Genomic DNA, 15,229 nt, shown 5'->3' with positions numbered 1-15,229 from the left:
CTTTTCTTAATGGCTGCTGCAGCTCCAGCCATCACATCCACATTCAAGTACAAGGAGGAAGGAAGGAAGGAAAGAGGGTTAGGGAATGCCTGTAGTAGGAAAGCAAAGGCTTTCTCCAAATGCCCAGCAGACTCTCTACTTATTAGTCAGACTCCATCTCATGTGCGCCCCTCACTATTGGGGAGTCTGGGAAGACACGATTTTGGCACTCCAACATGGAGAGTAGGGGGGACAATGAAGAAGAACGTTGGATTTAGCCCCTATTTCCTGCCATAGTTTCTGGGAGTGGAGAGTCTGAAAATAGGGACAGGAGAGAGATCAGAGTTAATGCTTGGGCTGCCTTGAAAATAGAAAAGGAGACTCGTCTAGTAGAGGATTGTGTGCCTACTTTAGCCCATGAGTATCTTGGGTCTTTAATTCAGCGGACAGATGGGGAAACAAGGCTTAGGGTTTGGGGGGTTTCTTCCCTTCTTCCTCCTCTACTTTCCTTTAGGTGGCAAGCCAGCTTTACTTTCTTACTAGCAAGTATGGGAAAGTTAAAAGTTATTTTTCTCCTTCCAGTTACATCAGCCATAGGGTGATTTGAAATACCTCCAAAATTTTTGCAATAGATTTCTGTTCATCTTAGTTGATCTTGTCCTGTGTCTGTGTGTAAGGTTTTTGAAAAACAATTTTTGTTACAACTCATGTCTAGTAATTAGAAAGACTGCTAGGAGTTGACATCATAAACCAGGAGTTTCTAAAGTAGACAGAATCACATTTACTTAAGATTCTAGGGGCTGGCCTGGTGGTGTAGTGGTTAAGTTCAAGCACTCCACTTTGGCAGCCTGGGGTTTGCCGGCTCAGATCCTGGGCGCAGACGTATATCCCACTCATCAAGCCATGCTGTGGCAGCATCCCACATAAAAGAACTAGAAGGACTTACAACTAGGATATACAACTATGTGCTGGGAATTTGGGGAGGAAAAAATAAAAAGAGGAAGATTGGCAACAGATGTTAGCTCAGGGCCAATCTCTCTGACCAAAAAAAAACATACCTAAAATAAAAAAGTTCTAGAATCCAAAATGCTGACTGATTTTCGTTAAATTTTAAAATTAAAGCTGAACATTGAAAATCCTTTTTTAAAATATATTTCTTTATAAGCATATAGAGAAGCATTATTATAATTCTTTGTATGTATTTAACAGGAAAAAGAATAATGAGAGAAAAGTGCTGTAATTTAGAATAATAGTAATAACAGAGATGCAACCACGTGTTTTTGTTGCCTGTCTGAGGGTTCAGCTGCTGGCTTTTGGGGTGAGAACTGCAGATCCCTGAACAGCGTAGACGCGTTTCAGAACCACTCCAGTCTGGGAGTTTGGTTCAGTGAATAAGTGGGCTCGCAGCCTCCGTTCTAACAGTTGGTGCTATAAATCACTCCGATATCAAACCTAAGAACATTTCACCATCCTCTGCAACATCCCGTCAGTGACTGGCCATCAGGGGGGAGGATCTTCCCACAGATAGAGGATTTGTCACCAGCACAGAGGCACAGACAGTTCCTTCCTCGGCCAGTCGGCTTGTCCCTTACACCATCGGCTCGTTGAAACCAGATCTTTTTGACAGATCTTAGAGCATTATTATTTCACTCAGCAGAACTGTATATGCTAGTATAAATTCAGGGCGGTCTTTCTAAATTCTTCTGGGAAAAAAACCAGGCATGGTTCGCCTCTGCTGTACACAGGGTCGGAATTGACGAGACGGTGCTAACAACAACAGAGGTTATGTAGCAAAGTATCTCAAGGAAATGATTATTGAGCTTGCAAACAAAATGTCATTTATTTGTAAGGCTACAGAAAAGTTAATTGATGTCTTTTAGGTGTAAAGATAAATCCTGCAAATAAGCCAGGGTTTATAAAGGAAAGAAAGCACTTCAGTTTAAATGACAGAATTTTTCTGTATAAAGTAGGGGCTATCTTCTTAAGTGTGTTTAGACACTAATTTCTGTACCTTTGGTTTATACTAAATTCAAGGACTCCACGAGTGGTTTCACAAGAGAGTGTAATAAAAATTTGACTTGGAGGTCCCTAGACAATTTTCTCGTTTTTGCTTTGGTTCAGGTGTGGATGGATCATAAGTAGGTGTCTGGGCGATATCAATACAAGTCACATTTCTAAATCTAGAGGTATTATTAACTGTGTTTTCTGTTTTTACAACCCAATTTTAGGCCTGGAACTTTTGAATTAATGTAGAACATGAAACAAAACAAATATACTGCTGTTAGCGATGGCGAGTTGCTTCAGTATCTGCCGGGGAGATGGTTCCAGGACCCACTGCGGATACCAAAGTCCAGTGGATGCTCAGGTCCCTCAGTCAGCCCTCTATATCCACAGGTTCTGCATCCGTGGATCCAGAGGGCCGACTGTACTGCTCACAGTGGGACTGACAATCTGATGATCTTTTCAGGGTCTTCGTTACCTGACAAAAGAAGGTTGGTTTCCTTTGTTGGATAGTCAGTATTTTATTCCTGAGTCATCACTGGCATGCACTGGCTGCAATCAGGGGAATGTTTTTACCCATCTCTGCAGGCTTTAAACACTTTCTGCCTCTTCTTTGTTGTTCCAGCTAGTGGTGAATCCTTTCCCATAATTGCTGACTTATTTAGCATCTGCACAGTGACATTAATTTTGGGGCTACTTATTTCCATTTCTGTTTTATGCAATCTTAAGAAACAGAAAAGGAGACTGGTCTTGGATTTTTTGTTGACTATTTAGAAGGTTGGATATTTGGACGATGGCTGATTGCTCATGCAATTTCCCCATAGGTCTGGTCCACATCATCGTTCATCATTGCATTACACAAATTCACTCTTGTATTTAAGGAAGATTTAAGGAACAGTTTTCATTCTCTGGCTTTGCTGTTGCTCTCTTGTTGATAAATTCTCTTTCTGTAATAAGATGTGTATCTGTTGTCCCTTTTATCAGTTGCCCCCACCGTGCCTATGATGATAGGTCCATCTAGGGGTTTGGAGGTTGTTTCTTTGTTGTTCCCCCCCAAAGTCCCAGTGCATGGTTGTATACTCTAGTTCTAAGTCCTTCTAGTTCTTCTATGTGAGCCACTGCCACAGCATGGCAACTGACAGACGGGTAGTGTGATTCCACGACCGGGAACCGAATCCAGGCCACCAAAGCAGTGAGAGTGCCACGCTTTAACCACTAGACTTTCAGGGATGGCTCTCTTTTGTCTTTTTAATAAAGGCAGGTGAGTCAGTCACTTGATTCAAAATTGGTTCTTGTTTTTAAGGACTACCAAGTACAGATTTATTTCAAACATTCACACGTACAGAATTATCTGGGAAAACTCCTGGGGAGAAATTTGCTTTTTTTTTAAGTGCTAGCTTTGGCACTTAGAAATCCAACAAAAAGCACTAGACAAGATGTCTCTCTTGGGATATGTCCTACTTCTTCTAAACCTACCATTGGGCCCATGAAATACTTTGAACTGCTCAGAACAAAAATGTATTACAAACACCAGGTAGTCATAGTGTCATTAATTTTCCTGTTTTTGCAGCTGGAAACTGGAAGTTTGGGATGAGGTTCAGCTGAGGTTCTCTGATTGGAAATGACTTACCAAACTAGGCTGTTCTAAAACACATCAAAGTGTGTTAGGCAAGGTGACAAACTCATAACAATGATCTTATGGAATAATATAATAATTAACAGTGTAAGTATAAAATATTAAAAAATAATATGATTTTCCTAGTTTGCTATCTTTCTGCTTACCTGTGATGGAGTGTGCAAAAGTTAGGCCTTTGGAATCTAAAAACCGAATTAAGATTCAAGAATCTCCTGCCTTCTGTGGTAAACAGAAATCAGCCTACTGAGTTGAGAGACAGTGCATGTACAAAAGTTGTGTAACCATGAGGACATGACATGCCACACTTGGCTTCCTGATCCAATTGTCAAAGAACCTGACAAACCGCTGTGTTTGTGTCCGTTTCACCTTTGCGGGTCCATCTGGAGCTGGTGTAAATAAGTGATTGATAGCATACATCCTGCAGCCAAGTGCGGCCAGATTGAATATAGCTCTGCCACTAACTATTTGTATGTACTTCAGTTCCTATGTGTAACTCAAGGCCTCAGTTTTTTCATCTATGAAATGGGAATAAAGATATGACTTATATCAGATGATTGTGAAGATTACGCAATGTTCAGTGCTCACTGAACATTGGTTGTTATTACAAGGTCATTAAAGAATGTAAAACTTCCTAACAGGAAAAGATGATGTACACAGAACTTTCCAGAAAAGCATATGTATTGTATTGCCTTGAAAGGTCATAGATAGCAACCCATCATCTTGCAGGCATTTATAAATGTTACGCTTTTAATGTATATTGTTGTTTAAGGATAATGATCAGTAATTCAGGAGGAAACCTGAGGCATGTGTGGCATACCTCTATGTGGCTTATTATGCGATCAGTGGTCACTGGGCTCAGGGTTGAGAGAAACTCCTCTTCTCCTGGTCGGTTAGACTTTTGGCCTCTTGTTTATCATTTGCCCCAAAGCTCTTGGTGCTCAGTGTTCCTGTGCTTGGAGGTGAGATGGGTCTTGGTTTTCAGAGGCCAGTGAGGTGTTGGTCCAGGGTATTTGGCAGAAGGGGTACATTTTAGGGGGTCCCTACATGACTGCTGTGCACTGTGGATTTCCAGCCCCAGACACTAACTCAGCTTTCCCTTCTCTGCTTACGCTCTGTATATGGTTTGCCAGATGTTTGATAGTTTGACTTCTTCACTTGTACGTCATCCCAGTGAGCAAAAATACAAACAGGTCATAAAATGTGACTCAGACGTCCCCATAAATAAAACTCCTCCAGGATGCTACAAATTAACCTACGGCTGTTTCCTGAGCTAGTTAGTAACGCTCCCACAGGTAGAAACATCACCGATTCAAAACCCACCTCATTTTATTTTGGTGAAACTCGGGAAATTTTGAAATTAAATCATTTCTGAAGTTGTGCGTTATCAAAGGTCAGAGTAAAATTATCTGAATGCCTCCTCCTTTCCACATGTAGTTCCAATTTCCTGAAGCCAGCTTCTTCCTCCTAATTGCTCCTAAGTACTCCAAGAAGAACTAGTTTTTGCAACTAACTCAGCATGAGAGCAAGTAACTCTCATTTCCTCAGGCTGAGTTGGATGCAGGCTTCCTGAGTCTGCCTGCGTACAACAACTTAAGGTACCAGGTAAATGTTCTCTATTCTGTTATTATTATTATATTCTTAGTGCTAAGGTTCACTAGAGAAATGGTCTCCCAGTGGTCAGAAGTTTGTGCCAGATATTTCTGAAGGAATCTTGCCCTGGTGATAGATAATATGGGAAACTCGTTTCATTTCTTGTCTATTTTTCCCCTAAAGGGTAACATTTCAAAAGCGAAAGTTTTAACTGTGTGTTAAATGTTATTTTAAAAAGCACTAGGTTGATTTAGACATATTTATCAAATCTTAGTGTACTTTTAGATATCTCACTGTTTGCTCATGAAAAAATACAAACATGTATGTTCGTTCGAGAGGATTCTGCTTTACCCTAAAGAAGTGGCTGGAGTGTCTTTCCCCACTGAGTTTTTCTGTGGTTGCTTTTGCCCCTCACTCAAAAAACTACACTGGGAAAGAGAAAAGAGATTCAATTCACATCTTAGGCAGGGCTAGAACGTCTGTGTTGAAACTAGCATTCAGAATTATCCCTTGACTCGTCTCCTAATTTTCCTGACCGTACTGCATAGAGTTTACTGAATTATTATGTGGATTCAGTATTAGTCAGCAAAGGGCCAAATCATGCTATTTGTCTTAGAAGCGAAACTTCCCTGCTTCCTGGGATCCATCACACAACCTCTCTCCCTTGCTTTAGAGTTTCGTGCCTTCTCAGAAATTGGTTCCTAACGAGTGTTGTGTCAAAACAAAAATAATTCTGTTTTCATGTTTTTCAAATTTTGCTTGGGTTTTAATTCCCTTAGTATAAGTTCTTTTGTGAATGCAGTCTTACGAAATAGTTTACATCCTGTCTTGCCCCCTCTGAGAACTTTGAAAATGGCACTAATCTCTCTCCTCTTATTTTTAATCTGAGGGCATAACAAAAAGGAATCAGAACTCGATAGTACTTTTCTCTCCCCATCTCCTTCAATTTCAAGCTGCCGAATAGTTGGTGGGGCTCGTAATTTCGCACAAGGTTGTACTGCCTACCACTTCTTAATGGTTTATTGTGCACCGGGAACTAGGTTAAGTACCTGGCGTTACTTTGATTCATTTGGTACATGGAAGTAAAGTAGATGTTAGCCTCCACATTCTAAGTTGGGAAACTGAGACTTTGAGAAGTCACTTTCACATGGGGAGAAAATGAAGAAGCCAGATGCTGACCACTGGGCCCCTCTCGTTAGCAGGCTACCCTCAAAAACGTGTATGTGGCGGGTGTGATGGGAACATGTAGTGTAATGTAAAGCACTGGGCAGCTCCATCACTGAAAATTAGCTACAATTCAGATACCAGGTTCTCCCTCTACCTGGGAGATGCCAGTGTCCATACGTGCGCATATGAGGGGACACAGGGACTAACACATGCTCCTGTCACACCTCAAGGAAGGTAGCAAGTCCTTTTCTCTCCTCCCTGAAATGTTCTGACCCATCTTTTGCAATTATCCTTCTAAAATGAATGTGGCAGCAGAGAAACAAAGAAAATAACTACACAAGCTACATGATAATTGCCATATTTCCTAGTTAAGTAAAAGATTGTCACACCTCACATTCAAGACTGAGTTGAATAAGTATCCTGGTTAGAATTTTCTGCCCTGAGTCAAAGGCCTTCCAGTATAGGGCCAGCCCCAGTGGCCTAGTGGTTCAGTTCGACGCGCTCTGCCTCAGTGGCCTGGGTTCGGTTCCCAGGCACAGACCTACACCACTCATCTCTCAGTGGCCATGGTGTAGTGGTGGCTCACATGCAAAGTAGAGGAAGATTGGCAATAGATATTAGCTCAGGGTGAATCTTCCTCAGCACACACACACAAAAAAGAAACCCTTCTAGTATATACCTATTCTTTGAAAGAGAACAAAAGTCTGTATATATACTTGGATTTGTTTTCTGTTTGCTTATGATTAGTATTGCAGTTTCCAATGGAAGTATCTTGTGTTCAGTAGTTTCTTTGTGCTCTTCAGTGCTAACACCCACAAGGAATAGGTATCCAGTAATTTAATATGATAACTACTTACTGCAAGTTAAGAAAACTCCCATAGCTGCCTATACCTTGGAGCCCATCTTTAGGCTCTCCGCCATATTCTCTTCCTAAAATGGGGAAGATGGGGATCCAGCTTCAGTTGAGACTTTTTCCACATCCTAAACCTACATGCAGAATGCTAAACATTGCTAAGTGCTCTGTTAAATTACAAATCTCTTGCCTGGCTCTACAACTGAACAAGGAATGTTCCAGAGGCCTTCAGCGTTGACTTTAGCTTATTGTAATTTTCCAACAGTGATGCAAGCTTTTACGCAAAGGTCAATAGGGCCAGAATTGGGAGCCATTTTGTTGAGGAAACTGGAAATCCTCACCCTTTTAAAAACTAAGTTACACTGACTAATATCACGTGATTTCTCAAATTTAAGGTCACATTTTCTGCCTCCCTCAGACTATTGTCACTTCTCCATGCTGAGAACGAGAGCGGCATTTGGCATTTGTTTATCCCAAACCCAAATAGCTGACCCTATGTTTTTAGTACTTTGCCATTTTGCTTTCGCTTTTTTAATTTGCTTGTGACTCTGCTTGCCCCATCTTTTTTTTTTTGGTACAATGATTCTTACCTTGTCTTTCCCCAGTCCGTTTCTGACCTGGAGAGACGTGCAGCATGTTATTGTCAGGACTTCCCGTGCAGGACATTTGAACGCTAATGACTGGAAAACCAATGCTGCTGGTTTTAAGGGTGAGAACTTCTTTCATATTCTGTCACAGGCAAAATATTTTTATTTTTCCCCCATTTTAAATGGAGAGCAGGAAATAGAACCCCTCAAGAGAAACTTGAGATTTTGTGCTGACACACGAAGAGCTTGATCTTTTAGTAAATAAAAGGCAGAATCTTTTTTTTTTTTTAATTAAAACAATACATATAAGGCAGCTTCCCTTGGCTTCCCACATCATAGGTCAATTTCTTAAAGGGTAACCAAGCTCCAAGAGTAGCCGACCTGTGGGCCTCCTCGTTAGTTTACTGTATGCTGTCGTTGATTATCTGAGTGGTATTTGTAACAATGCATTTAAAAATTCCTCACCTTCTATAGTGACTCCTTCCACTTAAATAATTGGGATATCTTTTTCACTTGAGTGTAGCACTGTTGGTTGCTAGGCCACGCTTTCTATACATTTTAGTTTTGTGGTTGTTTTTTTCTTAACTTCCACAAACAGAAAAACAGGCATGATTCTACATTACTTTATACAAACTAAATGTTCTTATGAAGCTTTATAATATGCAGTCTTTATGCCATTGTGCACAGTATATAGTCATTGCTGAGTCTGTTTCTCTTGGCTGAAGAGATTCTGGTTCCCTCAGACTGTCTTACGGTAGCCATTTTGTTTGTTGCCATCCATAATGTATGTTATAATAAAAAGAAAAGAATTATATCAAGCAGATGTCCTAAAGTTTAGTATATTTACTCAGGTTTCAGATGTCTATTAATTTAAGTTACAACTAAGATTACTTTTTTGTCATATCTGCAGACTTAAATTTACTCCCAAATAATCTTGGTATCGTTATATATCCCTATGGATGAAAACCAGTATCCCATAGCCTAGGGAATATCAACTTAAAAATTGAGGTTCTGGTCCTCAGATCATTGGTAACATGCTGAATGATCCTGGGCAAGTCATTCAATTTTTCTGGGCCCTAACTTCCCCAACTTAAACATTTTAGAAGATGAATAATATTATCTACATAGAATATCTTACATATGATTTTAATATATCCTTAGTAAATTATATCCAATGTATGTAAATATTCAGATGGGAAATGTAAAATATAATATAAAAAATTATTTGCAAATAGCTTATTATAGTCTCATGCTTAGCCAAAAGCTGTAAATATACTCTGTAACCAGCGCTGTATAAAATAGTTCTTTGATTAACATCTTCACTAAAGACTTGATTCCATTTTTAGCAAAAGAATAATATCCCTCTGCTTTTGAGTATTATCACACGCCTTTCTATGCAGGTAAACTATGTAATGCGGCAGTGTTCAGTAAGCTTTTAATCTAAAGGGTTGTAAATACCTGTTGGGATCACATTTTCTGAAGCCCAGATCCAGACATTTGGTCCCAAAATAGCAACTGTTATGTGTGACATCAAAAATACTTGAAATTTCAGTTGTTCTGGAAAATCCAGGAGATAATTTGCCATATGTATGTTTCATTTTGATTAGTTTCCACATGCTCCCAGCTCCTCCTATACAAACCCATGAGGCTTTGGGGTTTGGGGTGGAGGGAAGAAGGGAACAAAACATAACCTTGGCCGCTTCGACGCTGCAGTGAACTTCTTAGTAGAATGTTCACAGACTAAGTACATTGACCTCCATGAAGCGAAGGAATCCACTTTAACCCAAATAAAAGTCTTAGTTTTACTTATTCCTTTTTGGCAGCTTAAAAAGAGCAAATGGTTCTAATAAAAAATGCAACTCTTTTGAAAACCTCTGTTGGTTTTGGAGAGGGAGAAACAGAAGATTTAGACTAAATCACCAGATCCAAACCTGAGTCCGAAGGGGACTGTGCACTGCTTCTGGCAAGCAGGAAAGAGCGTTTTACTATTGCACGTGGCAATATTTAGTATAATATTTCACTCTTCTCTTAGATTGCTGCCAAGAGTAACAATTAAAGTTCACTTTTTCATAGATGAATTACCCTGAACGGTCTGGACTCCCCGTGGAATTGTTTTGTAATTTTGTTGATGGCAAGCCCCATATTTCATCTAAACATGATCATAATAAGAAGAATTTTTTAAGAAAGAGTTTTCTTCCCTACTCTAAGCATTACCATCCTCTCCCCAGCGTCCCACAAATAAAAGTGATTAAGGCAGAGGCGAGCAGGAGGAGCGACGTGCTCGGGGGAAGGAGAGAAAGCAGGTCACTGGGACTGGAGAAAGATGGGCTGACTTTTTATTAAATAAGAACTGAACGAACGAAAAATAGCTAATGTTTGGAAGAGGTTCATGCAATGAGAGCTCAGCGAGAGCTCGTATTTTAAATTAGGTCAGCCAGCTTTTGCAGGCCTTGCTTAGCAGGAACACATGGCCAAACATTTCTCCTTAGGAGAAAACGGAAGTTGCCTGCAAACAGAAGCATGTAGCTCTGGGTGCTCTCTCTTCCCAGGCACCTTGGTCCTAATGCTGAGTGAGATGGATGCATGAAACGAATCTGAAAACACCTGTACTTTCCTGGGCTTGCTTTTGTGCCCTGATGTTGAGCAATGTGACTTGTTTGAAGAGTGGTTTTTAAAAAAACAAAAAATGAGACTAATTTCACAGATTGCTTAGTACGTACTCTTCTGCGATGGGGATGTCAGTATCAGTGTCAGAATTTCCTTCCCATCAGGGAAAGCAGAAGCAGCTCGGAGTAGTAACCCATTTGATTTTGAGATCTCCCCATCAATAGACTCAAGAATCTTAGTTATCACTGATAACTTCAGAGAAGACAGCACCTTAAAGAACCGTCTGTCACCAAACCCTGCCAAGTCCATTTCACACAACATTCTTACGTTTCTCCAGACATACCCATATATAGTACATCCTAGGCATAGCAGAGAGCCAGATAAGGTATAAACTAGACTGGGGTGCGCCTGTCTCCAAGGCAGACTTGACCACTCTTACCCACGTGTGTTGTGGACTGGAAAATGGAAGAGATTCTCTCCAGAAGCAGTTGCTGGCTTCTTGTTGACTGGCATGGACAGGCTCTCATTCAGGCAAGGAGGCTGGCCTGGAAAAACTAAAGAATGTGGCTCTCTACTGACTCATCTCTATGTTTCTCTGAGAGTAGGATTACCCAGGAGTTGCATGCTAATGAGCTGGGTGCAGAGAACTTTCTTCTTTCCCTGCTCTCCTTATAGTGGAACTCTATAAACCATCTTGTAGTGTGATCAGCTCACAGTGAAGGGGGCCCCAAAGCTAATAGTTCCTTAATTTTTATGCTAATAGTACCTTAATTTTTCACAACTCTGAACTAAGATTATTCTGTCCGGCTGCTTCTTAAATAATAATAATAATAGTCTCTTATAGTATAGTAAAAATGTCTTTTGCAGAAGGTTCATTTTTCAAAATAAACGTAGTCCAATGAATACATACCTATGCAAACTAACTAGACGTTATTTTGGTTGTCCTTTGTGTAAATAATCCTAGCTAAATTTTAGACGACACGTTTTGACTTTAAACTGCAAGAGATGGTTTCTTTAAAAATAAATAGAATAAATATCACGCACCTATCAAAGAATCTACTTAAGTTTATGCATGAGAATCGGAAAGTATTTGTATGAGACCAGACAAACAGATGTAGTATTTGCCTCTAGAGAACTGAAATCCAAATTCCAATATTTTGCTGCTGACCAACATTTGCAATGCTTGGAGATGACTTTGGCGTTAAATTATTTGGGTTGTTAGTGTTATTTCCTTCTCCTTTGATCCCTGCCCTTACCTCTTATGAAGTCTTTTCTATTTTTTCCTTTTCTCATCTTTTTAATACTCCCTCATGCTCCTAGAAATGTACAAGTCAGCTGTAGAACTGAGGGCTTTTGCCATCTGGGTGGTTTTATTCACAGAATTTAATTTATGCAGTCTCTTCATTTGTTTATTCACAAATATTTCCTGAGCACCTTCAACATGCCAGCCCAATAGATGTTGAAGGGCACCCAAAAAGTGGAAGTGGAAGGAAATGTCAGGGACCCCATGGTCTTGCCTCGTTGGATCTGGCTGTGGTATGATTTACATACAAAACAGAAATTTACACTGCCCTTTTTTTCCCTTCAGTCAAGCGTAAACCATCTGCTAGGTCACGTTTATAAAAGTGTTGATGATATTGCTCTCATCATCTAAAATGCAGCCTACCCTCAGCAGCAGAAGGCATCTAATGGAGAGACTATCTGTTGTGGTGTGCGATGTGTATTTTGAGCAGCTCTGTGTGTGCATATAGGATATGTGGACCACAGAGCCATGCTCAGGACTGTAATTCTGCATTCTTCTAGAAGTGATGGCTCAGATCATTTCAGGAAGAATTTAGCTCTTTATCATCCCCTCCCATCTCCTGCTTTAATCTGAGGAACGTGCAGATCCACCCCCTCTCTCCCCAGTCACCTGGGCTGTGCCTGCTGCTTCTTTCCCTCCAGCCCTTCTCTCTGGTTTGTGGATGCAGCTACAAGTATAATTGAATGCATGCAACATCAGTGCTTCAGTTTTTTTCAAAGTGTCTGTATTTGGATGATATGACTGTCTACAGTTAAACTCTCTTAAATCTAGGAACAGGAATAGACATCAGATAATAAATTAGGACCTTCTGTCATCTTTACTAGGCGAAAGAAGGAAAAAATGTCATTGAAAATCAAAAATGACAACTAAGTGAGCGAGGTTACCACGCCTTCCATTTCACTGCCCTCCCAGACTATGTAAGTCTCTTTTTTTCTATCAGCATGTTGCTGAAACCTCCCCATCCCCACTGACTCTTTCTTTGACCACAACTAAACTACTAGATTTTTTTTTTTTTTTAATTTCTAACTGATTTCCCACCATGGGGAAAACAATTGACAGTCTAACATGACTTCTTAGTCTCCAAGGCCTTAACTTTTAATAACCTTTATTACTTTTAATTGCCATCATTTTATTTCCACTGGTAGGGCTGGTAATTTTAAGATGTTCCAATATATTTTTAATACCTACCTGTCTTGCTTTCAGTTTGTAACACTTATTAAAAGAATTAGAAGTGCTGAAACCATGAAGCATGCCATGTGTTGAATTGAAACTAAAGGTTTTGAAATGTGCTTTTATTTGAGTGTGTAAAGTGATATCTGATGTGTTACCATGTCAAAGGGTAAAACTATATTTTATTATTTCACTGTACAAATAATATTTCATCTCTGCCACCTAGCATGCTGATGTGATGTTGGTAGCTATGTAAAAGCTACATAATGCGCCTTAATTGGTAACCTGCACATCATGTGTTTGAAGAGAGGTCAAAGTGAAATGTTATTCATTGGCCAGTGTCAGAGATGATGTTAGAATCAGATGCTTGACTCCAGTCCCAATCCTATTCGCAGAAATAAGGCATTTAGTTCTTCTCTTAAAATGCAAAGACAGTGGGAGGTAAATAGATTTGATTCTACCTAATAAAATTTGCTCACTGGAAATGCTACCTGATTTTTCTTTCAAGACTCTATGTTTTATGCCATTGTACTCTATGAACTCATTTTCATTTAATATGTATTAAAACCTTTTATTGTTGTATTTATTGGCCATTGGACATATGAGCTTATCTTCTTGCTCATTCACAAAAAAGATGTGAATCATACATAATTTAGGGATTTTTACCTTTATTCTTTTGTCTGGTGGATAATTTACCTAAATATCTACACGGGAATGATAATATAGAAGCCCTGACAGCAAACTGCTTGATCATTTCTTAATCTCGAGTCTTGTATCCAAAATGTGCACTTGTCCCATCAGAGTGTTCCACTCATGTCTACTAAGTATGTGAGGTTAAAAAATATTTTCTATAAATGAAAAAGTTTTCTCCACGCTGGTCTTTCACTGAATGGTAGCGTTAAGTTTGTTCAACGTAGACGGCGTTTTGTTTTTTCACCCCTAAGTACGTAAGTTTTAAATGCCTGTGGTTTCACACTTAAAATTAATCTTCAAAATAGAATTAAAGTGATAGTTGCACTATATGACTATTATCTCTATACCAGATATGATTAGTTAACGAAGGGAATTACATTTGGTAGTTTTGTGGTTTTGCCACAACCTTAAGGATTTTTAAATCCTAGCAGATAGTCTATTGTTGATACTTTCATTGGCCTTTGAGGAAGCCAATTAAAGTTTTCCTATCTTGGTTTTCTGGAATATGGGCAACTAATACCAAACATAATGAGAAGGCTGAGCTGAATGAAAAGTGCTTTGAAAATGGAAAATAACAGACATAAAAAGAGTCAAAAAAAAAAAAGAGTCTTAAAAGTATTTTTCCATACATCACAGCTTCCTACTCCCTGAAATGAGCATCAAGATATGGAACTATGTTGTGAATTAGAATGCTGTTTTGGGGTTGAAATTAATTGAATTAATTACCTTGAGTGGGTGAGAGAAGGTGTATTAAGGACTTTGTAATGAAATTATCACCAATATGTCTTCATACTTTTTATCCCATAATTGCATATCAATGACTACCCTATAATCATTTATCAAACACAACTATACTTAAATTCTGTTTTGCAAATTAATTTTAATACTTAAATGCCACCTTGACTTCAACCTACTAAATCTTAAAAGTTGTAATTAATTGCTTCAACATAGGAACTAATGGTAGAAATGTGAACTAATAGAGCTCAGTGTCCTATTGACTCTTTAGTCATTAATAGACAGTATAAAAGCTGTAAGCATAAAATATGATTTTTTAATGATGTACAAAAGCTTGTACACTCAAGAGAGAGTTGATATCTCTTTTTGTGTAATCAACTGATGAAACTCAATTTCACTAGTCCTAATTAGGGTGGTCTTCCTCAGGTATTTTTAAAACTCTTCGTTCAGCACATGAGTTTGGCTATCCTTAATGGTAACAAGTCTTCATATTTTGTGCTTACACTTGATATTTTAGGCAAAGATGAAAATCATCAAGCCCTAAACCTGGTAATTACCAAGGGTGATCAACCAAGACCAATGCAGTTTTCAGGCCAAAAGTACGTTATAAAACGACATGGACTTCTTTGCATCACTAATAATTGAATTCTGAATCCAGTTCCAAAATAAGATACCCCAAAGGGATTTAAGCCAAGACAGTCTTATCAGAATACACATACCCACACATATAGACACATTCTCTCACAGAGGCTTTCAAAATTCACCAGTAATTTTCTTATTTGAGGTTTCGTGTTTATTTAAAAGGAAAAACTCACTCAGCGTGGTAGTTCAGAGCATGGGCTCCAAAGTCAAACAACCTGGGATTGCATCCCAGCTTTGTAAACAAATAAATGATGTATCTGGTAATC

At 39.1% G+C, this 15,229-nt stretch overlaps 1 protein-coding gene across 6 annotated transcripts in view; it reads left to right on the top strand.

Moving 5' to 3' along the window:
- PCSK5 (proprotein convertase subtilisin/kexin type 5) overlaps window positions 1–15,229 on the top strand; it is a 444,775-nt gene that overhangs the window by 216,871 nt on the left and 212,675 nt on the right. For 5 of the 6 annotated variants that reach the window (XM_070495324.1, XM_044767585.2, XM_070495325.1 and 2 more), the window contains exon 10: window positions 7,832–7,935. In XM_070495324.1, coding sequence (XP_070351425.1) covers window positions 7,832–7,935 — 104 coding nt within the window. Of the gene's footprint in view, window positions 1–7,831; window positions 7,936–12,547; window positions 12,641–15,229 lie in introns of all 6 variants that reach the window. The other variant, XR_011497225.1, reaches the window with a different exon arrangement.

This window comes from Equus asinus, chromosome 23 (genome assembly GCF_041296235.1).
Source record: "Equus asinus isolate D_3611 breed Donkey chromosome 23, EquAss-T2T_v2, whole genome shotgun sequence".
Taxonomy (NCBI): Eukaryota; Metazoa; Chordata; class Mammalia; order Perissodactyla; family Equidae; genus Equus; species Equus asinus.
This window is presented reverse-complemented; position numbering and strand designations above follow the sequence as displayed.